The following is a 27,581-nucleotide window of genomic DNA, read 5'->3' on the forward strand; positions in this document are numbered from 1 at the left end:
CCGAAATTCGAACGAGCATACAATAAATATACACTATGCTCTATGAAATACAAACGGGCGAGAACTGTATCGCTTTAGATAAAAATATAAACATAACATTTCTAAGTAGCGAGAGGTACTAGGTATAGCGCAAATCGGAACACATTTGATGCGCGAAAGGGTCTCGTTCGAGATGCTTAACACGTTGAGCCCGGCGCCGAATTTGCTGTCCTTTCCGTTCAGCCGGCAGCCGGCAGCCGGCGAGAGATACAATGTTGTATGCTATCGCCAAGAGATTACTTTAGTACTAATGAGATAAGGAATTCTTTGTCGCGCTGTTTTGGACGTTTTTTAGGTGTATATTACGCTGGCTACAAGGAAAATTCTAGTGCCGGTCCCCACGGACCGACGTTGGCCACACGGAAAGTTCGCTGGCGGTCCCCAGGGACCGGCGCCGGGCCCAACGTGTTAAGTGATTAAAGAGAACGTGATTATTGCCTGTACTACGCATACACGTGTACATTGATAAGCTAGTTATTATTAAATTAGATTAAAAGAGTGGTTTTTTAATCTATTAAAGTAGTTTAATGTTTAATAGAGCGTTTAACATTACACGTCATTGATATTTCATCATTGAGATTTTTTTGGATATTGTTCGCAGAAAAAAGGTCATCAACCATTTCGATATCGCCCATACCGGTCCGATATCTATATTAATTTTTTTACATACAGAGTTTGCGCTAAATATCAGAGAATAATAAATAATAGGAATCGAGTGATGTTTTTAGTAGCAAGACAATTTTCAATTAAGGTGACAATTCAGTAACAGACAGGTACAATAAAAAAGCTAACTACCAAGAAGTATATATATTTCTTTATTGCACTTGTAAGTTACATATAATATAATGCATTTATAAATGTTGTGAGCAAGGGTGGACTTATCTCTGACAGAGATCTCTTCCAATCAATCCAATACAGTAAGAAAGCATTTCGTTAGCGGGCAGCTGAAGTGCTGCAACTATTAATACATAAACAAATATACAGTTAAATAAAATATTAAAATATATAATAAAATATTACATAAATACATACACTATAAATACATATAATACCTACCTACTTATATAATAAATGTTAAAATAAATGAATATTACTTACATTAGAAACTTAGTTTTGTTCCGATCGTGTTCTTAATTTCGATATTAAATATTGGATAACAGACATGACATGACAGACATATATATATATATATATATATATATATATATATATATATATATATATATATATATATATATATATATATATATAGCTCAATGTAACTAAGTTAACTAGCCCTTTAAAAAAGGCACATAACACCCTTAGACGTGTGAATAGCTGAAAGTTTTGCTCGGAGACTGGGGTGGGCACGGCCTATGCTGCACCCTTATATACTCACGTGTGGTAGTACAAATTTGAAACACGCTGATAACGCGAATAAGAAAATAAATCTGTAAATTCTCTACAAATATTATTTGCCTTACGCTAAATTACTTCTTTCTAGTTTCTCTTTATTATTGAAATCCAGCAAGTCTATGTCCAACAGTATCTTGCCCAGCTCGCCCGTTCTGAATGCCTTGATGAACGTCCTGGAGACCTCTAAAAGGTCCGGCACGTCACGTATTCCGCCGTCGAAGTCTCGAACTCTCCTCACGCGATTCATTTTCACGGCGCCGGCGATTAGTACCTATTTAAAAAAATTTCAATCCCTATTCTTTACAATTCTGTGGGTATTGTAAGAGGCAACTTTTGGGAGACTTTGTACAAAAGTCGATTGCTTGGGTACCTCTATCCCATTCGTGTTTCAACCGTGAAGCAGTTGTGTTTGCATGGCTGTGTTTCTGTTTGAAGGGTGGGATATGGCGTGAGTTTACTGGGTACAGAGGAATAACACCTGAGTCCTCAGGAATGGCAACGCATGGGGGTATCATGGGCGAAACAGTATACTCTGTTATGTCCATGGTACTGCTCATGTCTATAGGCGACGGTTACTATTTTCCATCAGGTGGGCCGTCAGCTTGTTTGCCATTTTAAGTTGCATAAAAAAAAAATAATAATAAGGGAACTTAATAGTCAAGGGACATGCAATAGCGTCTCTCTTAAACATCACCAAAGTATAACTGCGGCCTAACACGCCTGCTAAACGTGGCAACTACTGGCAAAACTCCCCTTATGGAAAAGGTCTGTTCAGCAGTGGACAGTTAACCACAGTTGCAATAATATAATAATGGGGGGAAGGGACTGTTAGTAATGGAGACAGAATCCCATTGCTAGCAATGTACTCACTAAAAATTAGAGATAGGTAATACCCAATATCTATATATCTGTAATAGAGCCAATATATGTATAGATATTGTAAGTACTATATATAGTTTTTTTTTGAGTAAGTAAAGGTTACAACTTTCCATCATGTGGGCCTTTAGCTTGTTTGCCATTCTAAGTATTATAAAAAAAAAAACTTAATCCAGCTAATGATGTACAATTATAAATTGGTAAAATTAATAGAATATTCACACATTACCTTATTAATATCATCGCATGGTTCCACTAGTCCCATATAATCAACATATTTGAATTTACTATGCTTGTTCAGCCAGTACAGCAGATAGTCGGCGATGATTTCCTCGCCCACCAGGTGGTCCTGCAGGGATGCGCACAATGCTAACTTCAGTCCCATCTCCACATCTGTCACTGAAGGCTCAAGGATACCTGGAATGAACTATTTATTTTTGTTTTTGCAATCATTGCTTTTATTGTTATCACAAATATGTGTTAAAACATAGTTAAAAAAAAAAACGAAAATGGTATGGTGCACTAGTTTATCCTAATGGTATATTATGGGGAGACATAAGTGGAGGCTGAAAGAATGAGGATATTTTCTTGATAAGAATATATCAGAATGTTAATTATAAATTAAAAAAAAATGCTCACAGTTATCCTTGAAGGAATCATCTGAGGAATTTTGTCTGCTGTGGTAATGTGGTAAATATCTTTTGACATGCTCACATTTTTTTTATACAATTTAGAATGGCAAACAAGTTGGCGGCCCACCTGATGGAAAGTGTTAACCGTCGCCTATAGACATGAGCAGTACCATGGACATAATAGAGTATACTGTTTCGCCCATGATACCCCCCATGCGTTGTCATTCCTGAGGACTCAGGTGTTATTCCTCTGTACTCAGTAAATTCATGCCATATCCCACCCTTCAAACCAAAACACAGCCATGCAAACACAACTGCTTCACGGTTAAAACACGAATGGGACAGAGGTACCCAAGTAACAAAATATTAATTATTGGTAACGAATATTCAGTATGGTAAAACTGGCAAAACCACTGTAGGGTTTTTTTTTATGGGTGAAAATGGTATGGTAACCGGTATGACAGGCGGGGCCTGCACTAACAGGATACACTGGCGGAGCATCAGTGAAGGGTGATAGATGAGAATGAAAACAGGTCAATTAGCCCATCATGATGACTTCATCAGGAATTAATCATGATAGTCTCCAGGGTGAACCGCGAGGAGGTCGACCTAGTTGGGTATATTGCTAGCAATGGGATTCTCAGTCTGCATTACTAACAATCCCTTTCCCCCCTAACCACTCTAGGGTAAGGCTTATGTTCAGCAGTACACAGTTAAAGGCTGATATGATGACGACAATGTTTTAGTATGGTCCTGGCATAGAATAGGCCAGCCCTTTTCATAAAATGAAACTAAGGGAACTTAAAGGTCAAGGGATGGGCAGCAGCATCCCCCATAAAACATTACTAAAGCTTAACTGCGGTAGACAACTTACAGCTGATATGATGATGATTTTTCTAATTGAACTGTCAAATTTTAAAATCATTAAACGAAATTTCTAATGTAAGTAGTATATTCATTTATTTTATAAGTAGGTAGGTATTATATGTATTTATAGTGTATGTATTTATGTAATATTTTATTATATATTTTAATATTTTATTTAACTGTATATTTGTTTATGTATTAATAGTTGTAGCACTTCAGCTGACCTCTAACAACATGCTTTCTCACTGTACTGAGTTGACTGAAAGAGATCTTTGTCAGAGATAAGTCCACCCTTGCTCACAAAATTTATAAATAGATTATTCTATATGTAACTTACAAGTGCAATAATGAATATATATGATATCCAGTATGATTATCATGGAAATGAACTTTTTATACATACCAGGTGTGTCTAACATAAAAATAGTGGGGTCATTATTGATCCTCATCTTGGTCATCAGACTCCTGGTGACACCGGCCACCGCGCCGACCGGCAGCGCGTGCTTCACGCTCATATTCTTGGATCTCAGCATATTTATCAAAGATGATTTCCCTACATTGGGCACACCAATTATCATCACATTATAATCTAGCTCTTCACTCCTGTTATACCTATTTGAGCTCTTTATCAAGTCCACCATCAGCGGCTTAAGGTTCTTAAGACCTCGACACGTCTGGTCTTTACTATTCGTAAATATTACATTTTCTATATTTTGTTCCGCTTTTAATTGATCTTTTATTCGCGGTATTAAAGATTTTATTGTTAAATCCTTCTTGTTCAACACCAGTATATGGGGTTTCGAGCCTGTTAGAGTATTCGTGAATATAGGGTTGCGACCTGTGAAGGGTATCCTTGCATCGTGGACTTCGATCACGCAGTCAACGCTGTTCAACTTGCGTTGCATTTGTTTTAGACCCTTGTTCATGTGCCCGGGGAACCATCGTAAAAGGTCCTTGCTTATGTACGGCATTTTTTTGCGGAAACTGTAAGCCGCTGCGTCGAATCGCTGTGCCATTGTTTGTTTTGATTGCAACTTTTTTTGTTAAGGTTATATCGCGATACGCGAATCTTTTCCTGAACATTTACTTTAACATTATTACATCAACTGCTTATTGGTTATTTTTTATCGATTTAGAGGAAAATAAAGGTAAATTTTCAATAAAAATAAATAGAATTCGATATCAAATATAAAGAGACTATTCAACAAATCACTGATAGGAGATCATGTCATTGACATTGACAGATATAGCCATGACAGTGACATGTATTTGCACATTCCTTTTCTTCCAAAAAATCATAAATCTCTTGGTTGTGAAAATACCTAGTTAAATATCTTAAGTAACATAAAAATTTATAAGGAAAAAAATATGTACAACACCCTTAGACAACTTATGTTGTTTTTTATTGACATATAGTGAATTGTCATGGATATTGTTTATATTGTTAGGTATAACGGGTGATTGTGACTTTTGCGGTTAAATTCAAAGATTAAAACAAAAATTGTATTTATAAAAATATAAATATTAAAAACTATTTGACCGGCATATGTGAAATAATCACTAGTGAACATGTCACAAACATTTTTGTTAGAACCGGACATAATAGCCGCAGCTGAGAATGTTATGCCAGACCTAAATAATGACTTGGTTAAAGCAAAAAACTTTCTGAAACAGCAGAGCGCGGCAACTGGGGATTCTTTGTAAGCTACTACTTATCTGTCGCTAGAAAAGGGATTTTTATTTTATTTTTTGCTGATTTCATACCACTTAGAATGGCAAACAAGCTGACGGCCCACTTGATGGAAAGTGGTAACCGTCGCCTATAGACATGTGCAGTACCATGAAGATAACAGAGAATACTGTTTCGCCCATGATAGCCCCTATGCGTTGCCATTCTTGAGGACTCAGGTGTTATTCCTCTGTACCCTGTAAATTCAGTGCCATATCCTACCCTTCAAACCGAAACACAACTATGCATACATAATTGCTTCACTGTTGAAACTCGATTGAAACAGAGGTACCAAAGCAAACGACTTTTGTACAGTCTCCATCTGGTAAAAAGGGATTGTTAGTAGATTCCTAAAGGACCATTGCTAGCAATATATCCTATCAGATCAATCTCCATATGGTATTTCAGGTAAACATCGTGGTAAATTTTTTTTATGCATTATAATGGGACAGCTGACTTGATTGATCCTCATCTATTAACTCTCATTGGTGCTCCGCCAGCGTATAGCGATAGCGCAGGCGGGGTTATCGTTTCATTTCCATTTATTAACTACTATCTATTGGCGGGAAGGGTTTTTTAGTAATGCGGACTACCATTGCTAGCAATATAGCTAGGTCGACTTCCATGTGGTCCTCCTGGAAACCATCATGCAGAGTTCTAGGTATATTTTCATTTTCATCTATCATCTCTCACTGGTGCCCCGCCAGCGCATACCGTTTTTTTTTGCTGGGTGAAAATAGAATGATAACGCCGCCTGCGCTAACAGGATACGCTGGCGGAGCATCAGTGAAGGGTGATCATTGAGAATGAAAACAGGCCAGTTAGCCCATCATGATGAATTCATGAGGAATTAACCATGATAGTTTCCAGGGTGAACCGCGAAGAGGTCGACCTGGTTGGGTATATTGCTAGCAATGGGATTCTAAGTCTCCATTACTAACAATCCCTTTTCTCTCATCGCATACTGTTAGTGCAGGCGGGGTTACCATTCCATTATCATCCATAAAAAAAATTACTACCTACTTATCGGGTGGATAAAGAGAGGTAGAGGACATTGTAAGTAATAGATCAGATTGCTGGTAATCAGCCTATCCGGCCTTCATGCGATCCCCTCTTTTGGAAAACATCGTGGTTCATTTTAGTGAATTAGTCACTGCTAATATGACTTCGTTCATTCATTGAAAGCATTCTAAATTCAATCTTAATATTATATGCTTAAGGTATGATCATCTGGTGGACGTAGTACACAAGATACTGAGCCAGAAGCCGTCTGATGTGGTCGACAACTTCGAGCAATATTCGTGGGAGGTGAAGCAAGAGAAGTTCCGCCCCAATTTCGACCTGCTCCACGACATTTACCTGTCCCCGCTGCAACTCTCCGCGGTTCAGCGACTGAATGGAATGTTTAGGGTAATAAATATGATGCCGTTATATAATATAGCCACTTTCAAGATTACATTCCAGGGGGGAAGGGCTCCCTCGTAAAAAAGGTGCAAATGTAGGTATTTTCAAACTTCTTTGCGATGTTTCATTCTGATCCTGAGTTCTGGTGTGGGCATCAGATTATTATGAAGTGGAATCGGACTCCCTCCCCCCCATTAAATACGCCTATGAATCTATATTATAAATCTTTTTTAAATACACTATCGGGACTTAACGCGATGTCTTGTGACCACGAAATGGTACATTTCATGTCGAAATGTTGCCAATAAAGAAGCAGTTATGTAGATACTATTTACCTGCACATTTCTCATCGCGTTAAAGTCCCGATAGTGTATTTAAAATATCTGTAAACGCGTATGTATATATATTACTTAAGAAGCCTTATGCAAAATTTAAAGTTTAGGACTCGTATGTTGTCATACAGTAATTTTTCATTTTGAATTTTTTATCCATCCATGTCCCAAAGACTTGATGAGTTCACGATTTTTAATTTTTAATTTCTTGTTCAATAGCTGGTGGCCAGTAAATTAAATAAAATGGAAAATCTTGGCGAAGAAGAGCAGGAACTGGATCTGGAAGAAGACTCAGTGAAGCCAAAGATCGCTGACCTTATCGACCACAATTATTATTTCCGAGAGGTAAAAAAGAAATACGGTTATGTCTGTAGCACCAGAGGGAGCAGTGATATGCTGAGGTTTCTTATCCATTGTTGCTGTTTTGATTAATGTACTCATATCTCTATAAATAGCAAAGGAAGACTGTTTAAAGTTTGCATAGATAGACAATATGTGATGCTGGTAGCTTAAAAAGGTTCATATGTCCTCATAAATATATCTTTGGCAAGTTTCGCAAGCGTCCTGGCGTGGACATCAAATTATTCTAGGATGAGCACGACCCACAGGTCAGGTAGTGGGACGTAGAAGAGCAGCCCCACATGTTCCGATTTTAATTCGGAATCTGGTAAGGTCTCATCCTCGTCTTTGGTAATTTCACACGGCCAAGAGGATGATGATTTTAAAAGAAATGGTGGGCCAGTAAACCACCTATGAGAAGGAGACAAAAATATTTTCTTTGGTTTAGTAGCATCATTGGCTACGTTGAGAGAGGTAGGAATCCACCTCCAATTGGACGGATTGGTGGTTTCCAGTATCTCTCACGGTTATCCTTTATAGATACTAATAATACACAAATTTTACTAACTAATATACTTATATGTGATGGAAATGGGCTGATCACATAGCTCGAAGTCTAGGACGACCCCCTCCCCCACTAGATGGAGCGACAGTCTGAAATATATTGTAGGGTGTCAGTGGGTGCAGGTGGTTCAGGACCGTTCCTTATGGCAGTCTATGAGAGAGGCCTATGTTCAGCAGTGGACAGATAATGGCTGAGATGAGATGATGTGATGGCTATGGCGAATTGAGTAATGATGGATGTACAAGGTCGCATTGAAAGTATGGAAGGTAGTAACGTAACAATATTACTGTCAGGATAGGTATTTTTTAATAGGTGATAATGGAATGGTAATCCCGCTTGCGCTATCGGTATACGCTGGTGGGGCACCAGTAAGGGATGATAGGTGAGGATGAAAAGGCAGGTCAGTTAGCCCATCGTGATCAATTTCACAAGAATTAACCACGATGGTTACTAAGGGGAACCGCGTGGATGTCGACCTGATAGGGTATATTGCTAGGAATGGCTCAGTTGGACCCCATTACTAACAATCCTTTTTCTCCCTCTTAGGGTGGGTACGGATTGCCGCAGAGTGAGTGCTACGCGGTGTACATCGCCCTCAACATGCTGGCCATCAAGGAACCAGTTGCTACTGTCAGGTGAGTTCGTTTACTAAAAAGTTTTACAAAGTTCCTATCGTATTCCTACGTATCCTATACGGTTCGACCATATCACACAAAATACAGCACTATACTGGCAAAGTATAGAATTAAAATAAATGGATAGATACCACTGGATATATACCATACCATGACTTGACGTATCAGTCATTAATTGAACATAGCCCTTTCTCTATTGGGGGGTTTTACCACTAGCTGTCACGCTTGGCAGGAGGGTTGCAAACTGACGGTTAAGATCATTTGATGCGAATGGGTAGGAAGTATCAAATTTACTTTTTGCAAGACCAAGAGAACGTAAAAACTTTCAAATGCTGGACGAAGAAGCATTGGAAATGTTGTCTCTTAGCTGCCCTAACCGTTTGGTTGCATCTATTCCGTGCAAGTTTCTAGAGTACCCATTTATCATCACAAAAATTAAAGGCTCTAAAAGCTCTATCGGGTTGGCTCATGGCCATATGTACCCCCCTGGGAATCCACGGTGCTGGAGGCCGTTTGACATGTACTACACGCAATGGCGCATGGTCATCAAACAATTTCAAGACTATATTATTAAATTAAGAGACTTTGTCATTCATTGGTGACGCCACATGCACCTTGGTAAAGTTTAGCTTGGAGGCATCCTCTTCAAATTTAATTGTATCTACAGGGCAGTAGTTACGCATCCAAGCTAAGCTGGGTTTAACTTTACGCGATTTAAGTTTATAGTGTAAATTACAGTGTTTTTGATTTGTATTCGTTTGATATGGGGTTTCATAAAACAAAAGGTGTTTGGTGGGCATTCCGTTATCTTAAAAGTTTAGGAACCCCTGTACTATACTAATGTTTTAAATATTATTCCGATGTCTCCGTAGATTCTTCGGCAAGATTTTCGGCACAAAGGCGAATTATTATATTGCAGAGACAGATCTTACCATAGACGAGCTCGACAGGAGGATCAGGGTAATTTTGAAGACGTGACAATAATTAGTGACAGTAGAATGATTCTGTTTTGGCGGATTTCAAAAAAGGAATGGGTTCTCTCAATTCGGTTGTATTTTTTTTATGTTTGTTACCTCTTACCTTTGTCATTTATGAAGTGATTTGGAAAATTCTTTTTTTATTCGAAAGAATGTACTTTCAGGTTAGTCTCGTAGAAATTTTATCAAAGTCGATTCAGTAGTTTAGTTTTTAGATCAAAATAACCTGTCCTGTTACGATTGGAGTCGGAGTTTTTTTTTTGTGGTATAAAATCTTACAAATTAATCTTAAAAATTATAGCTATACAATTAGAAATGGTAAAAAAGTGAAAGCCGTTGTCTATATGTTACTATATAGCATCTTAGATATCACAGAATACATGGTGATGTTCAAGGTGGTTGAGTGTTGCTTTTTGAGAGGACTAATTTAAAAACACAGTCATGCAACTGTAGCTGTTTTACAGCAGAAACACGAGTAGGGCAGCAGCATTAATTACCAGAAATGACACATATGTATTATATTTTAAAATAGTAACTACCAGTTTAACATACGTGTAATTAGATCAAAATCTCGACTAGTTTCGGTATTTATTTGTGATCCTTATTCATTAGTGGCTATGACGCGAGCACTCGCGTAACGCTAGTACGTCGTTTATTACATTAAAGCAGAAATGACTTATACAGTTTCTGGTAGTTAAATAAAATTTAAAATTAGAAATAACTTTAAAAAGGCAACTTTTTTCTTAAATATTATGTGCTGAAAGTTATAACAACTTCATAAATATTTTTCTTTGTTTTGTGTAGGAGTTTGAATTGAAGGATGTGCCGGGTGAAGGGGATAGCTTAGAAGAAGCCCGCGTTTTGGAGGCTGAAGAACAAAAGGAATTAAGTAAATTATTCTTTCTTTAAACAAGATCCTTTATGGGTTAGGTAGCGAAAATTAAGCCCTAAAGAAATAAATCTCCTTACATAGCCTGACATTCAAAAGAGTAATTCTTGAGTTTCCTGCGAGTTCTTCTCAGCAGATAACAACGTTCGGAGCCCAGCAGTAGAATCATAAAAGTTGACGATTTAAAAGAGCTTGTAAACAAAACACTAAGGTGGCAAACGAGTATACGATCCACCTGATGGTTAGCGCTTACCTTAGCCTATGATATACTATACCAGAGGCATTACGCGCGCGTTGCATACCTTAAAGAAACCTCTTTATTTCTTTTTTGAAGAACCCTATGCTGTAGTCTCTCGCAAAAATCTCGACAGGGAGCTCACTGGCTCACAGCTGGAAGGAAACATCTCTGAAACCGCGTTGTACGTGGCCATCCAGGCTCTGAGAAATGAGGGCGAACTTCCTGTCGATAATAACCTGTACGATGGTAAAAATTGGCCGTGGGCATAATTCTAAATGATTCCTCTGAGCACAGTTCTTTGGACGAGTAGAAGCGGCAGAACACGTAGAGCTTACCCAACTTACTAAAAGTTGGTTTATTGAATTTCCGATATCCAGTATTGGATATTTAAGATATTTTCCTTCCACTGTCTGCCATTTTTCTAGCCTGTAGACCGTTAGGTATATTTTTTTATAAAGTGGGCGAAGGTGAAGAACGAGAAGAGAAATCAAAGGAGCCAGTGCCACCGAAGCTACCGCCGCTGCCGGTGTCCATGTGGCAGCCCCCACCGCTCATACCGGTCGAGAGACCCGGCCAGGGAGTTAACAAAAAGGTTATAGTAATTCAAACCTATTTGTTGAGTAACAGGGAACATTTTTATATGGTGACACTGAGTTTTTTTACTGTATTGCGCTTTGTCCATTACTAACAATATGCACAAGAATTAACCATTGAGGTTGATTCTTGTAGAATTGGTCACGATGGATCAACTGACCAGCTTTCATCGTCGCCTATTATCACTCACTGGTGTTCACCAACATATACCGGTAGCGCAGCCGAAGTATTATCCATTTTCACCCATAAAAAAAGAACATGCAAATATAATCTATTGGGTGAGTTTGAAATACACAAGTAGACGTGTGGCTTGGCAAGTAGATGTGCATGAATCGATGTTAATCACAAAAACTAAATGTTCCAGGTGTATTGGGTTTGTCACCTGCCCGGGGAGCCATGGATATGTCTGCCGGACGTCACTCCTGAACAGATCAGGGTCGCACGGCAAATCGTAAGGGTTATGACGGGTGATCTGGATGCGGAGGTAAGGTTTTGGATATCTATCCATATATAATACTGTACATCCTTTTATATGTGAGATTGTGGGCTAGCTATACCCAAGAATCCTATAGCAATCTTCGTATTCAATAGAATAATACATTCAGGGTATTGTTGGGGTTGCCACGATATTGTAGTCCATCAAGGATGTTTGCAGAAACCTGCGTAGATTGTTTTTGTCACAATGCGTAAAAGATGCGCGTCACTGGTGTGTAGGGTACAAGGCAGCACCAACAGCATTCTGAATACGAATATGATTGCCAACAGGATGGACAGGATGCTCTTACATTGGTCACTGTTGTAGTATCTCAAATAGGATGCTTTAGCGGTGACCAAATTTGTTTATTATTTCTTTTAAATATTTATTTTTTTGTAAGATTTACTAATATTAGTCTAAGATTATGTTACTAATAAATTGGACCATTGCAGCCTGTAATAATAAAGTTCATTATTATATATTTTCACATCAGGTTCTTCACGGAGTAGGTACCTAAGTAGAAAAAGTCAGTTGCTCCTAACACTTTCTTAACACGTACCTATTTATGAATTTGGAGATTTGATTTTTCATCATAAAGAATATTAATTTGTCGTGGTCAACATCACACAAGGGAAGATTGAAAGTTCCTTAAAATTTGGATTCATCATCAGCGTTTAAGTGTCCACTGCTGAACATAAGTCTCCTCTGGGGAGTTTTACCAGTAGTTCTTACGTTTGGCAGGCAGGTTCTCAACCGTAGTTAGGCTTTAGAGATGTTTTAAGAGGGACGCTGATGCCCATCTCTCGTCCTCTTTTAGTCGCCTCATACGACACCCACGGGAAAGAAAGGGGTGGCCTATTTTATACCGGGACTACAGGGCAAAATTTAAAGAGTTGTTAAAGCTCAGTTTCGTGACATTATTTAAAAAAACAATATCTGCTGTTTCGTCCGGACATATAGAATAAGGTACCTCTTCCTTTCCTGTGGGTGTCGTAAGAGGCGACTAAAGGAACTTAATGATCGAGAGATGGATAGCAGCGTCCCTCTTAAAATATTACCAAAGCAAAACCGTCTTCCAAGCGTCGCAAGTACTGGCAAAACCAAGGAGGGTTTAAATCCTTAATAACGGGAGGCCTATGTTCAGCAATGAATGGCGTGAATTTACTGGGTACAGAGGAATAACACCTGAGTCCTCAGGAATGGCAACGCATAGGTGTATCATGGGCGAAACAGTATACTCTGTTATGTCCATGGTACTGCTCATGTCTATAGGCGACGGTTACCACTTTCCATCAGGTGGACCGTCAGCTTGTTTGCCATTCTAAGTTGTATAAAAAAAAAAAATGTTCAGCAGTGGACAGTTAACGGGTGATGTGATGATGATACGAATTGATGCAGATGAGTAACCTTAGAAGGAGTGATACATAGCCCCTCATGAGTTGCTAATCACGATAACTAAGTTGTTAAACTTGTTGCGTCAGATTACACTGAACGTACGCAATGCCATCGTCGCTTCAAGGTAAATTTGTACCTAAGATGGTATGTGTCGTCCCATTAATACTGAATTGAATCATATAGTACCTCCCTACCTAGTAGACTTATTAATTAAACATGAAACTAAACTGAGTATATATTTTATTAATTTAATACTGTCTTTCAGGTATTGTCGTTTCCCCCCTTCAATGGTACGGAGCGTAACTTTTTGCGCGCGCAGATCGCACGCATCGCTTCTGCTACCTCCATATCCCCACAGGGTTTCTACACCTACGGCTCCGGTGAAGAGGAAGAGGACATTGACATGGAGGAGGGAGGTGGTAAGTGACTGAAATGTCGAATTATTTATGTATTACGCATTGACGAAAAATAGAGGAAAGGAGTAGATTGAATTATCAAATTTTAATATGTATTAAACATTAAAGACACGAACCGAATTTGTATGTCTTTGTGAAGTGACAGAGCAGTACATTGTACACCTCTGTTTGCTCAAGTAAGTAGTTAGAAGAAGTCAGGAAAGGAGAAAGGAAGAGGAGCATTAGATGCAGTGCAATAGAAGGAAAATTCAAAATAACCATTTAGTAAGCCGCTTGATTGGCCTGGTAATATTAGATACCAAGTCTGGTACTTTATAATGGGATAGAGTCATAGAGTCATCCAGCAATTGGACAATAATTGTTATTAACGGTCGAGGACTACCCTCAAAATCAGAACTTTTTAAAATTAAAACTCCTTCTTCTATTCTTCAGGTGACATGGATTTCAATCCGAATCCTTTCTACCAAGGCCATACAATTAAAGATCTTCTAGATCCTAACTTAACATACTGGGTTCATCATGGGAGACATATCCTGAAACAGGGTAGGACCCTGTGGTGGAATCCTAATGCAGAAACGGTGAATACTTTGTTAATATTAATACTATTATACATTTTATCCGCATTATGGTTACAGCCATTTACTGTTAAACATTCTCTGTAAAGCAGAAACCCTCTTAAAACACCACCAAAAGCCTAATTGGTGTTGCCAACCCGTCTGCCAAGCGTGGTGATTACTGGGAAACCCCATCTCCACTCCCTCTTTATGGGGGAACCATATGTTCAGCAGTGGACATTTAACGGTTGATAAGATGGTGATAATGATGGTTTTCTATATAATAAAAATGAATACTGAATTAAGACACAAATTTAGGTATATCATTTGTAGAAGGATCAGGCAAGACTACGGAAATCAGGGAATTGTGGGTTTAGCCTAAAATGGTTCGACCCTTCTTTGCAAGATTTTTTTTTATTGGTGAAATAAATCAAAGTGATATAATTCATGTTCAAAATTAAAGGAAAAATGGTTAAAAAAAAATTTTAAAGCTATGTTTTATTTCCGCAATGGACATTAAAAAATTATCCAGACACGATCAGCTTAAAGTGAACTTGGTCTTTTATATAAGTTTTAGGCATTCAATGTTATGAGGGAAATTTCCACCATTATGCAAAGAAGGGTAAATATCAATAACAAAGTAATGTAATATATATATATATATAACATTCATAAGCAAATGGGTAATCAAGATATTAAATGGGCTCATGGATGGATAATCAATCCGTTGGCTAAAGTATCTTGATATTGTAAAATGTCATAACAAAATTTTAAATCCAAAATAAAATTGGAAGTTGTTTTATGTACATAACATCGTGTATATTGTACAAGGTCTTTTACGTTCATCGCTATTTTATCATCATCATCATCATATCAGCCTTTGACTGTCCACTGCTGAACATAAGCCTCCCCTTTGAAGGGGTTGCCAGTAGTTGCCATGCTTGGCAGGCGAATTGGTAAACGCAGTTAGGCCTTGGAAATGTTTTAAGAGAGACGTTGCTGCCCATCCCTAGCCCTTCCTTAGTCGCTTCTTACGATATCCACGCGAAAGGAAGGGGTGGCCTATTCTATGCTGAGACCACGCAGCTAAGCTATTACGAGTATATAACAATGATAATTGATAAATTCAGGAGGAAGATGTAGAAGAAGAAGAGGATGAAGGTCCACCTCCAATAGAGCCGGAAATAGGGCCTCCACTCTTCAGTCCGCTATCGGAAGACGTCAGGGTCGAAGGGCTGCCAGCGTGGAGTCCTCGCATCAGTACCAACCTGGTACCTGATCGCGCTCTAGCAGTATTGAGAAGTAACATTTGGCCTGGTGCAGTGGCGTATGCCACTAATGGGAAGTAAGTTTGTTTCACCATATTAGCTACTGCTGCCGTAAACAGCAATACATGTTACTGTTTCAGTTTGAAGGGTAAGATAGCTGGTGCAATATCTGTGACAATATTTTATTTTACGATATTTATATTACGATGGAAAATATTGAATCATTTCAGAAAGTCTGAATGCCTGTACGTGGGTTGGGGTATTAAGTTCCGTCCGCCTAATTTTTCTCCGCTGCAGTTGCCGCGGCCCCAGGAGGAGTATGTCGTAGGTCCAGAGGTCATGGAGATGGCCGATCCCACATTCGCAGATGAAGAGGTACAGGTCCCACACTGTAGTAGTTTTTAACTCTTTCTTTTATGGCTTTTTGTCTGTGTTGTAATCCCATGCTTCGAATTGTTATATCAGTCTTTCATTGCTTCGAATACAATATTATTCTTACATATAACTACCCTGAAGTATATGTACTGGTGATTGCTGGATTATTTTTGCCAGGCGTACCGTATTGCGCATTTGCCACCTGTACCACCACCGTTGCTGGGCGAGGGTGATGGCGAAGACTTTGGTGAAGAAGAAGAGGAAGAAGACGATTAAAAAGTACACGAACAAATGACTCACCTCTAGAATTGTAGACCAACAAAACTATTAACAGCAGAATAAAGTTAGTAAAGCAATTAAATTAAGCATGAATACAATTTACTAAAAGCACGAAGATTTGCTATAAATAAGCAAACGTTTCCTTAACACAGCGAACAAATATTACAGTAATCCCTCCTATGACACAGTAGATTCGTTTTTCGATTCGATTTAGAAAACGAGTCGTAGAAGTAATCTCGTATAACGCACTTGTACGACTCCGTATAATGCGCTTGTACGACCCCGAATAACGCGCTTGTACGACCCCGAATAACGCGCTTGTACGACCCCGAATAACGCGTTTGTACGACGACGTATTACTGTATTTGCAAAGATTAAAAAGTTGCTTCTTGTAAGCTTATTAAATTAAGTTCATCTCTCTAAGTATCGCAATAGGCGACATTTCATACGCTGATAATTTGTCTATTAAAGTTAATAACTGTGGTAATACTTATTATTTTACTTATTGTTGTCTTTGTAATCTAGAGTATAATAAAGATTTTTTATTATTCATATGGATTTATTATCTAGTTCTGGATAAGGTGTTTCAGAAATGTATGCAGCTTGGGCCCAATCAATGTAGACTTTATATGAAAATTTTAATGTAAAACTTATTCGAACTTCATACATCTTTTTTTTTATTGTTGCTGGCAAATATAACGTCAAGAGAGTTGGCTGTATATATTGTAATAAAAAATACCTCTGATATAGATAATGGATAATGACTCTGGTATTGCAGGCGCTTAAAAGTTACGGCAACCGCTCACTATTAGGTGGGCCGTATGCTTGTTTGCCACCTTAGTGGTATATAAAAAATTAACATTGCATTCATCATCATCATTTCAGCCATTATTCGTCCACTGCTGGACATAGGCCTCCCCCATAGACAGCCATAAGGAACGGTCTTGAGCCACCTACATCCACTAACTCCCTGGACATTTCATAGTCCACTATAAACCAAAGGGAGACTGTACAAAAGTCGATTGCTTGGGTACCTCTGTCCCATTTGTGTTTCTGCAGTGAATTTACAGGGTACAGAGGAATAACACCTGAGTCCTCAGGAATAGCAACGCATGGGGAGTATCATGGGCGAAACAGTATACTCTGTTATGTCCATGGTACTGCTCATGTCTATAGGCGACGGTTACCACTTTCCATCAGGTGGGCTGTCAGCTTGTTTGCCATTCTAAGTTGCGTAAAAAAAAAGGTACAATACATCGCGGCGAGGAGGCATGGAATTTTTTCATAATAAAAGACAATATTCATGTAAAATTATATTATATAAATCAACAAATTGGCTATTTTATACATAATATACATACAACAATAATATCATTCAGATTTGATTGCTGAAATTGCGTAACGTGGTATTAAAGAAAAGTGAATCACATTATACATTAAATCCTTACTAATCTCTCTCTCTCTCTCTCTCTCTCTTTCTCTCTCTCTCTCTCTCTCTCTCTATATATATATATATATATATATATATATATATATATATATATAGAGAGAGAGAGAGAGAGAGAGATATAAAAAAATTACTGCTTATTAGTCTCGATAAAACTTAAAAACAGAATGACCGATTCTAATAGTTGTTTTTGGTTTAACTCTAAAATTCAGCTGAAAAATCTAAAGTTTAAAACTTTAAATAGGGAAATTTATATATATAGAGAGAGAGAGAGAGAGAGATATAAAAAAATTACTGCTTATTAGTCTCGATAAAACTTAAAAACAGAATGACCGATTCTAATAGTTGTTTTTGGTTTAACTCTAAAATTCAGCTGAAAAATCTAAAGTTTAAAACTTTAAATAGGGAAATTTGTGTGTAACTGGGAGTTTTAGTGTTTTAATGTTAAAGTTGTTGATGAATAAATAAATAAATACAAAGATTTAAGTAAAACTAATTTTAAAAATATAGTTTATGATGGTCTATAATACAGTAATTTCATGATAATATCAAATCAGATACGATCGCACTAGTGACCTGTCTTGGGGGGCGTTCATATATTACGCAGAACAATTTTTGAAGATTTTAGACTCTCCATCCCATGTAATGCATCGTAACATTTTCATTTAATAAATAAAACAAATAAACAATCAAATATTCCCTTCTTTATAATATTACTAGCGGCCCGTCCCGCCTTCGCACGGGTGGACATTTTTACATTTAAAAAAGTGGCCATTAAGGCTGCACACGCGACAGTAGCTTAAAAATGGAGTAACTTCTCCCGTTTTCCCAACATTTCCCTTCACTGCTCTGCTCCTATTGATCGTAGCGTGATGTAAAGTATACTATAACCTGCCCAGGAGTATGAAGAATAATTGTACCAAGTTCCGTTAAAATCCGTCGAGTAGTTTTTGTTTCTATAACGAACATACAGACAGACAGACAGACAAAAATTTTACCGATTGCATTTTTGGCATCAGTATCGATCACTAATCACCGCCTGATAGTTGTTTTGGAAATATATTTCATGTACAGAATTGAGCTCTCATACAGATTTATTATAAGTATAGATTTTAGATGAGTGTGAATTGAAGGTGAATCACTTCTTATGCTTGTGTAGCTGTGGTGCAGACAGTTTGACTTTCCCGGGGAAGTTCCTGGCAATGTTCTCCTCTTTCACTGCCTTAAGCAAGTCCCTCTCCCGGGGTGTTCCCGCCTTGTCGCGAAGAAACACTTGCACCGCTGTCTTAGCCGCTTTCCCCCGTTTGCTGCCGCCCGGCGTTAGTTTCACTTTGTACCTGGACACGATAAGTCGGGTTTTATCTTTGACAGGTTTCAAACCAGCATCTTTTGGGGGGAAGGGATTGTTAGTGATAAGGATTACAGATTTCAATGCTAGGAACAGCCTATTTTTTTTTAATGGGTGATAATGGAATGATAACCCCACCCGCGCTATACCGATAACATTGGCGGGACACCAGTGAAGGATGATAGGTGAGAATGAAGTAGGTCAGTTGGCCCGTGGTGATGAATTCCAATAGAATTAACCACGATGGTTTTCAGGGGGAATAACGTGGATCTAATAGGGCATCTTGGTAGCAATGGGGCTATCAGGGGGGAAAGAGATTGTTAGCAATGGAGTTTGACAGCCCCATTTCTAGCAATATGCCCTATTAGGTGGACCTCCACGTGGTTAAGGATGCATTGAATAAGGATGAAACTGGTCAGTTGGACCGTCGTGACGAAATAAAAAAAAAATAACCAAGATTGTTTCCAGGAGGAATTGTGTGGAGATTGACTTGATTTTTTTTACTACTATGATGGCAACACCGTCTAACGGTAAACAGGGTTACCGCAGCCTATGGACGCCTATAATACCAGGAATGTTACGTGCGCGTTGCCGACCTTTAAGAAAACTTAATACGTCCTTTTTGAAGAAGGAAGATCAATTCATTACCTGAGTGTTCATAGGAGAAAGCTCCTTTGAAACTGCACTCTGTGTGACCATTCTGGTCCTAAAGTGTATTTTTTTTAATGGGTAATAATAGAATGGTAACCCCGGCCGCGCTATCGAAATACACCGGCGGGGCACCAGTGAGAGATGATAGGTGAGGATGAAGCAGGTCAGTTAGGTATTGTGACGAATATAACAAGAACTGTTCACGACGGTTTTCAAGGGGACCAACGTGGAGGTCGACCTAATAGGATATATTGCTAGCAATAGGGCTGTCAAACTCCATTGCTGAGAATCCCTTTCCTTTCCCTGGTCCTAAGGTGTGAAGATAGATTCCCTGCCGATGGCGAGCGGTACAATGGTAAAAGGTGGCAGTAGGCATGATACGGTATATTGCTAGCAATGGGGCTATCAGATCCCTATTACTAACAATCCCTTTTCCCCCAGAACAGTACAGATTGGCGTACTAACTTGTAGTTGTGTAGCGCGGTGTAGGGCGCGACGACTGGCACCGCGAACAGCAGCTCATCCTCCGGCAGGGGGCAGCCCGTCAGCTGACTCAACAGCTCCGCATCCGCGTCCACGCCGCCCGCCTGCTCGCCCTGCTCTCCTTGTTCACCCTGGTGAAAAGGAAGAACAGGGATGAAAAGGGCATAGAGATAAATAAAATTAGATATAGCAACTCTATGGTGTCTTATATGGAAAAGATTTTTTTTCTATTAACCACGAGGGTGGTTAATAGAAAAAAAATTGAGGAGGATGCGAGGGCTTTTCTGTGAAATAAGGTCAAAATTCGAATGAGCATACAATAAATATACACTAAGCTCTTTGAAATACAAACAGGCGATAAGGTATCACTCCAGATAAAAATATAAACATAATATTTATAAGTGGCGAGAGGTATTCACTCGGGATAGATAGATAGGAACACATTTGATCCACGAGAGGGTCTCGTTCGAGATGCTTATGTGGTAAAATAAGTAGAATCAAGTGAAAAATAGAATTAATCAGATTGTACGTTCTATTGTTCTGATATAAAAATAAAAGAAATAAGTTTTTTTTCTATACAACTTAGAATGGCAAACAAGCTGACGGCCCACCTGATGGAAAGTGGGCCGTCAGCTTGTATGCATACTATTCTAACTAGCATAAAAAAAGAAACAATAAAAAAAACACTCATTAAAGAAATTATTACCTGTTTGTTATAAATTATTCAGAACTTGTATATCTCACAGTCTTGTATATCTCACCTCGGGTTCAGGGTCGAGCTCCTCGCCGCCGGACTCGACCTCTAGTATGAGCGGCGTCGGCTGAGGGATTTTGGGGCCACGAGGACCGGACTTGCCCTTGTTGGCCTTCACAGCGGCCGCTTTCTTCTGTGCCTTCTTGGACTCCTTCGCTTGGTTGGCAGCCTGCGTATAATACTTTGTTTAGAAGATTTTTTTAATATATTTTGTTACGGTAGGTGATTATCATATGAATGTGTCACTCGCAAATAAAAAAAGATGTTAATTTTCCAAAATATTGTACACTTTACAAGGTAGATCATTTTTATGTCTTTGGGTTCATTTTAACTACTAGTATTTAACTTTAAGATATTTGTGTGCAATAAAGAGTTCTATGTGAGAGTAAACTTTTTTGGTTAAAAAATAATTGTTAAGATTATTTCTATATGTTTTGGAGTCGTTCTACACTGCATTTGGTTGTCCAGGGTCGTCTTCGCCGAAATTACAATTATAATTATCTGTAAGTTTATATGTACATATATTTCATCGCACTAATGACCAGCTGAACAATGCAGAGCATGATATCTACTTTACTTATAATGGCACATTTCTTGATACAACATTGTAATTTATTTTACAGATACCCTATTTTAGTAATATAAAATATGTTGTTTACTGAATCTTGTACTATTTTAATATAGCGAAACAGCACGAAAATATGTATCTAATAGAAGGCATTAGTGTCTAAGACACAGGCTAGGCCTAGTTTAGACACTAATGTGCTGGGCATAATGCTACACTTTATACACATATAATTCACTTTGAAATTTCTGTAAGCCCATAACTGTATATTTTTATGTGCAATAAATCTTTTATATATATATATATATATATATATATATATATATATATATATATATATATATATATATATATATATATTGTTCGCGACATTATTTGTATATATCGTAATTTATAGTTGTTAAGTCCCTAGTTAATCGTTTCTGTATTCTGTTATTTTATATAGATTTACATAGATTTAAGATAGTGTAAGTTAAATAAAGTATTCCTTTGCGTGTTGTCGTTATTACCTACGAATAGAAATTGTAACAATAAATAGAATTAAGAAATTGTAAATTGAAATAAAATAAATAAATAGACGCTATAGAGTACCGATCTGAAGAGACACGCGTCTCGTTCATTTTCGCCCCGTCCCGCTCGCACAGATCGCTATCGCGAGTTGGAAACGTTATCGTGCGAGCGGGCGGGTATAAAGATAGGCCGCCTCCCGTCGAGCGGCATTCGCTTCCGGGCAGCGACGCACTACACTCGAGAAGAAATAGGACAAGAAGAAAAAATACTCTCTTCAGACGGTACCGGAGGCTTCAGAATAGTAATCCCTGTGTTTCACTCCAGCCTGAACCAACGCCCCTACAGTCCACGCTCACCGTGCGGCAGTCCACACCGTTCATCGTGGTCCTTCGAGAAGCCGGATTGCTGGAGGAACACCGTTGGTACATCGAGAAGCCGGATCGCTGGAGGAAGACCATTCTGAAGCCGGATCGCTGAAATGCCGACTACGAGAAACATGAAGTCGTCGCAACAAAAAGTCGCCGTCACCGAAGCCACAACATCCGCCGCCACCACGTCGACTACGGCCGCCGGAACGCTGTCCGTCGCTGCCACGCCGTCCGTTGCTGCCACCACGTCGTCTGCGGCTGTCAGAATGCCTTCTGTCGCTGCCACGTCGTCTACCGCCGCCACCACATCGACTACGAACACGTCCGGCGATACGACGACCACAGGAGCCACGGAGACTACCGAAGCCACAGGAACGACAGAGGAGACAGCAAGGAAGAAGGAACCGAAGCACGGCACGGCACGCACGGTTCGCACCACGGCCTCGCAGAAGAAGAAGGCTCTGGCCAAGGCACGGGAGGAGCTACTTCGAAAGGAGGTGGAATTGGCTGCTGCACGTGTCGCCGCCCTGGAAGCCGAATCAGAGGACGACGAGGAAATAGAAGACGACGACGCTACCGTCAGAAGAGAACGAACGTCGGATTGGGTTCGTCGAAGCACGCTGGCACTCACAATGGAGCCGCATGTACCAGAGATAGAAGAAGTCACCGGCAAGCGTCAGGGGTTCGTCCCATCGAGACCCGTTGAAGAGGATTCGAGAGCGCCGCCGCCACAGCCGAGCAGCGACGCACTTCACCGGGACCACGCACGCCACGTTGACCCACATGCCGCCATTCCTACGATAGCAGCAGCGATGCAGTCGATGAAGAAAGAAGAACCGGTGCTGAAGGTGGGCATCGATTGCAATGAGTTTGCGATCGCCATGCAGATGGCCGCTCGCAACATACTGCCCTCCACAGCGTCAAGAGTCACCGAGTTGCCAGTCTTCAATGGATCGTCGAGCGAGTGGTTACCATGGAAGATGGCCTATGAAGAGAGCGCAAGTCAACTCACAGAACAAGAGAACCTAGCAAGACTGCGCAGAAGCTTGAAGGGGGCCGCAAAGGACGCGGCACGCTCCCTATTCGTCGGGTCTACGACCGCAGAAGAAGTAATGAAGATGTTAGCCGCGAGGTTCGGCCGCCCTGGAGCACTCGTCACAGCCGAACTGAACAAACTCCGCGCGCTACCACGACTCTCGGACAACGCAAGAGACGTCTGCCTCTTCGCAAGCAAGGTGCAGAACGTCGTCGCCACGATACGAGCGCTGAACAAGAGTCACTACCTCTACAACGAAGAAATAGTGAGAAACGTCACAGAGAAGATGCCGTCGGTACTACGCTTCAAGTACTACGATTTCGCCAACGACCAACCGGAGGGACAACCGGACCTCATAACACTCTCTCAGTTCCTGCAAAGGACCGCCGCACGATGTGGAAACTTCGCCCCCGCCGAGGAGATACCGTCCGAAGACCGGCGGGAGTCCGCTCCTAGGAAGACGGCGAAGACATACACGACGCAGGAGAAACCCGCTACACCACCGTGCCCGATGTGTCGACGAGAGGGACACGCTCCATCGGACTGCAAGACGATGAAGGAAGCAGACACATCGGCGAGATGGGAGTTAGCGAAGACTCATAGGCTGTGTTTCCGCTGCCTCAAAGTAAGAAGATTTCGCCACGCCTGCAAGAGCAAGAGATGTGGAGTGGATGAGTGCACGCAGACTCATCACCCTCTGCTACACACCACGCGACAACAGCCGGAGAATGAAGTAACAACACACGTCGTCGAGGACAAGTCCGCCGCAGTCGCCGCATCGGCAAGGGAAAACGACAAGATCGCGTTCCTGAAGATCCTGCCGATACGAGTCACCGGTCCCACGGGAACGTGCGACACCTACGCGCTACTGGACGACGGGTCGACTTGCACCATCATCGAGACGACGGTGGCGGAGCGAATCGGTGCTACGGGTCCCCCCGCACCATTCTACATGGAAGGTGTGGCCGGGGCGCGGATCAACGCAGCTCAATCGACGCGTGTTCACTTCAAGATCCGCGGGCGGAATTCACAAGAATACACAGTGGGGGCACGGACGATGGACAGACTGCAGTTATCACCGCAGTCGGTACCACGCAGCGTCATCAAGGGCTGTCCACATCTGCGGGACATAGAGAGGGAATTGGTCTACGAAGAGGGCAAACCGACGGTACTGCTGGGGCAAGACAACTGGCACCTACTGCTGGCCCACGAAGTCAGAAGAGGATCCGACACGCAGCCGGTCGCATCACTCACCGACCTGGGATGGGTACTGCACGGTACGAGTCGCGGCAGGACAAGACAGCAGGTGCACAGAATCAGCCACATAGTGACGACACATGAAGAGGAACAATCGATGGAAGAAATGATGAAGCAACATTTCGCGCTCGAATCGCTGGGAATCGCACCAAAGAGGTCTTACAATGAAGAGGAACGTCGCGCCCTGCGCATTTTAGAGGAGAAAACTTGTCCGTTACCGGCGGGAGGATACGAGACGGGGTTATTATGGAAGAAGGACGACCCTGTGCCGCCGGACAACTACGACTCGACGATGCGACGTCTCCGACCGGTCGAAAGGAATTTCGACAAAAACGAAGAGCAGTGGCCGCGTGAAGATAGTACGAGCGACGATAGTCAAGCGGAAACGGGAGAAGAACGCGTACACAAGCTACAGAACGCGACGCAGTTGTCTATAGCATTACCCGATCCGTCACGTTTTTCTAATTGGTTGAAACTTGTTCGCAGTTCAGCACGGGTGTTGCAGTTCATCGACCTCCTGCGACCGACCAGTCAACGCTGCACCGCCATCCGAAAGAGAAACAAGAAGAAAGAGAGCGCCGACCCCACTTGGACCCGCACGAAGAAAGTCGATAGAGAGAAGACGAAGATGAAAATCAAGAACAGCAATAGTCCATCTGTGTGTTTCATCCCCATAGACACACACTACCTAGATCGCGCGCGCGACGGCTATGGATTCGCGCGATACAACAAGAGGCGTTCGGCGACGAAATCGCAGTATTGAAACAAGGGAAACAGCTGCCGTCATCCAGTCGACTCATACAGCTGTCGGTCGTCATAGACAACGACGACATTCTGCGACTTCGATCGAGGATAGCAGCCGCCGCCGATCTGTCAGCCGAGCAACGAGAGCCCCCATCGTCGACGGAAACCACGCCTGGGTGCGCCTATACATCGCATGGGTGCATCGGAAACTTCACCACGGCGGCTTCGAGATCACCACGAACGAGGTGCGACAACACTTGTGGGTGTTGCGCCTACGACACGCCGTCCGCAGTGAACTGAAGAGGTGTCAGCTGTGCCGCCTACGAAGAGCAAGACCGGCGCAGCCGTCAACGGGCAACCATCCACAGAGCAGGCTGGCGCATCATCAAACGACCGTTCACGTTCACCGGCCTAGACTACTTCGGGCCTATGACCGTGACAGTGGGCCGCACTCGCCAGAAACGATACGGAGTGCTCTTCACCTGCCTAACGACGCGCGCAGTCCACCTAGAAATCGCCGGCAGCCTCAGCACGGACTCCGCCATAATGGCCCTGCGGCGCTTCATAAGCCGCAGAGGGTGTCCCACGGAATTATGGTCCGACCAAGGCACCAACCTCAAAGGTGCTGACGTAGAGTTGAAGAAGGCAGCCGAGGAAGCCATCCAAGAAGAGTCATCAGTCCATTTCATCCGGTGGCGCTACATTCCCCCGAGCGCACCCTTCATGGGAGGTGCGTGGGAACGGCTGGTGCGTAGCGTGAAGACCGCACTAGCCGCTACGTTGAACGAGCGGGCCCCCAAGGAAGAGGTCCTCCACACTCTGCTGGTCGAGGTCGAGCACACCCTCAATAGTCGACCGCTAACCCACGTGTCAACATCGGCAGACGACGACAGCGCCCTAACCCCCAATCACTTCATATTGGGCGGTCCATCGCGCGTCCCACTGCCAGGCAGCTTCACAGAGAGCGACGCGGCGGGACACAAGGAGTGGCGTGCCAGCCAGAGGCTAGCTGACTGCTTCTGGAACCGGTGGGTGAAGGAGTACCTACCCGAGTTGCAACACCGGCGGGAGCCCCGAGCTACACACGGAGCCATCAAAATGGACGACCTGGTCCTAATAGCTGATGGGACCTTGCCTCGCAACACGTGGCCGCGAGGCGTGGTGGTGGCGACCTACCCTGGACCAGACGGCGAGATCCGAGCAGTCGACGTGCGGACGAACAAGAGCATCCTACGGCGACCCACTAAGAAGCTGATCATACTGCCCACATCGACATCGAGCGACGCGAACACGAGTTAACTCCAGCTACGAGAGCTGCGGCGGGAGATTATGTTCGCGACATTATTTGTATATATCGTAATTTATAGTTGTTAAGTCCCTAGTTAATCGTTTCTGTATTCTGTTATTTTATATAGATTTACATAGATTTAAGATAGTGTAAGTTAAATAAAGTATTCCTTTGCGTGTTGTCGTTATTACCTACGAATAGAAATTGTAACAATAAATAGAATTAAGAAATTGTAAATTGAAATAAAATAAATAAATAGACGCTATAACCGCACGATAGCCGTCCCCCACCCTCTCGCCGCCGAAACCGCCGCACACAGTGCCGCCGCCGCCCACACCGACACCGACGCCGTACCCATGTGCAGGGTACAACAAAGGACAACAGCAAGACCCGGAAGCGCTGCCGATGTCCCGATGTCTCCAGCATCACCACCGGACACCGACACCACCACCACCGCTCCGAGAAAGGGTGCAGGCGATTTGCCCGCCACTGGGCGGCCTCTACCTCCGTCCGGAGCCGCAGGCCCCTCCGTAATTTCGGGCGGGGGTCCGCGCGTCGGTTTGTCACCGAGATCAACATTAGAGTGCGACTCGTTGATCTTGGGACAAGTGCTGGCGACGGACCTTTTGTCCCAGGGGATGAAGGAGAGGATTGCGGCTCTGGTCGGGGACGAGGCGGCCCGGTTGGAGGGCCAGCCGACGCCACCCGTAGAAGAGATGGAGCTGGCACGAGACATGGGCAGATCGTTCATGATCTCGTCCACTAGACCGGTCAGGCGACCCCGAAGCCCAGAGACCGAGGAGGAGGGGTACAAGCGCCCCTGTCAAGAGCCCTCCCCACCGCTACAGCCCACCCCC

At 41.9% G+C, this 27,581-nt stretch overlaps 3 protein-coding genes across 3 annotated transcripts in view; 1 reads left to right on the top strand and 2 right to left on the bottom strand.

The window, feature by feature from the left end:
* Positions 1-1,270: 1,270 nt before the first annotated feature.
* On the bottom strand, positions 1,271-5,048 carry LOC113513640 (mitochondrial GTPase 1). Its single transcript, XM_052900637.1, has 3 exons — positions 4,213-5,048; positions 2,540-2,727; positions 1,271-1,705 (listed from the first exon to the last, which is right to left on the bottom strand). The coding sequence occupies exons 1-3, from the start codon at positions 4,823-4,825 to the stop codon at positions 1,499-1,501; spliced, it is 1,008 nt and encodes a 335-aa protein (XP_052756597.1). The 5' UTR covers positions 4,826-5,048; the 3' UTR covers positions 1,271-1,498.
* Positions 5,049-5,219: 171 nt separating this feature from the next.
* On the top strand, positions 5,220-16,714 carry LOC113513398 (radial spoke head protein 6 homolog A). Its single transcript, XM_052900546.1, has 13 exons — positions 5,220-5,509; positions 6,759-6,948; positions 7,494-7,619; positions 8,725-8,813; positions 9,686-9,773; positions 10,595-10,679; positions 11,376-11,509; positions 11,876-11,995; positions 13,647-13,800; positions 14,230-14,375; positions 15,482-15,696; positions 15,850-15,994; positions 16,172-16,714. Exons 1-13 carry the CDS (start codon positions 5,379-5,381, stop codon positions 16,268-16,270), a joined length of 1,722 nt encoding a protein of 573 aa, XP_052756506.1. The 5' UTR covers positions 5,220-5,378; the 3' UTR covers positions 16,271-16,714.
* An 859-nt stretch (positions 16,715-17,573) lies between these two features.
* The window catches only part of LOC113516541 (ribosome quality control complex subunit NEMF homolog), a 29,085-nt gene continuing 19,077 nt past the window's right edge, over positions 17,574-27,581 (bottom strand). The window contains exons 16-18 of the mRNA XM_052900446.1: positions 20,964-21,125; positions 20,185-20,333; positions 17,574-19,057 (exon numbers count right to left, since the gene is read on the bottom strand). Of these exons, the coding sequence (XP_052756406.1) occupies positions 18,859-19,057; positions 20,185-20,333; positions 20,964-21,125 (510 nt within the window). The 3' untranslated portion in view covers positions 17,574-18,858. The remainder of the gene's footprint in view (positions 19,058-20,184; positions 20,334-20,963; positions 21,126-27,581) is intronic.

This window comes from Galleria mellonella, unplaced genomic scaffold (assembly GCF_026898425.1).
Source record: "Galleria mellonella isolate WM207_F2 unplaced genomic scaffold, CSIRO_AGI_GalMel_v1 utg65, whole genome shotgun sequence".
Lineage (NCBI taxonomy): Eukaryota > Metazoa > Arthropoda > Insecta > Lepidoptera > Pyralidae > Galleria > Galleria mellonella.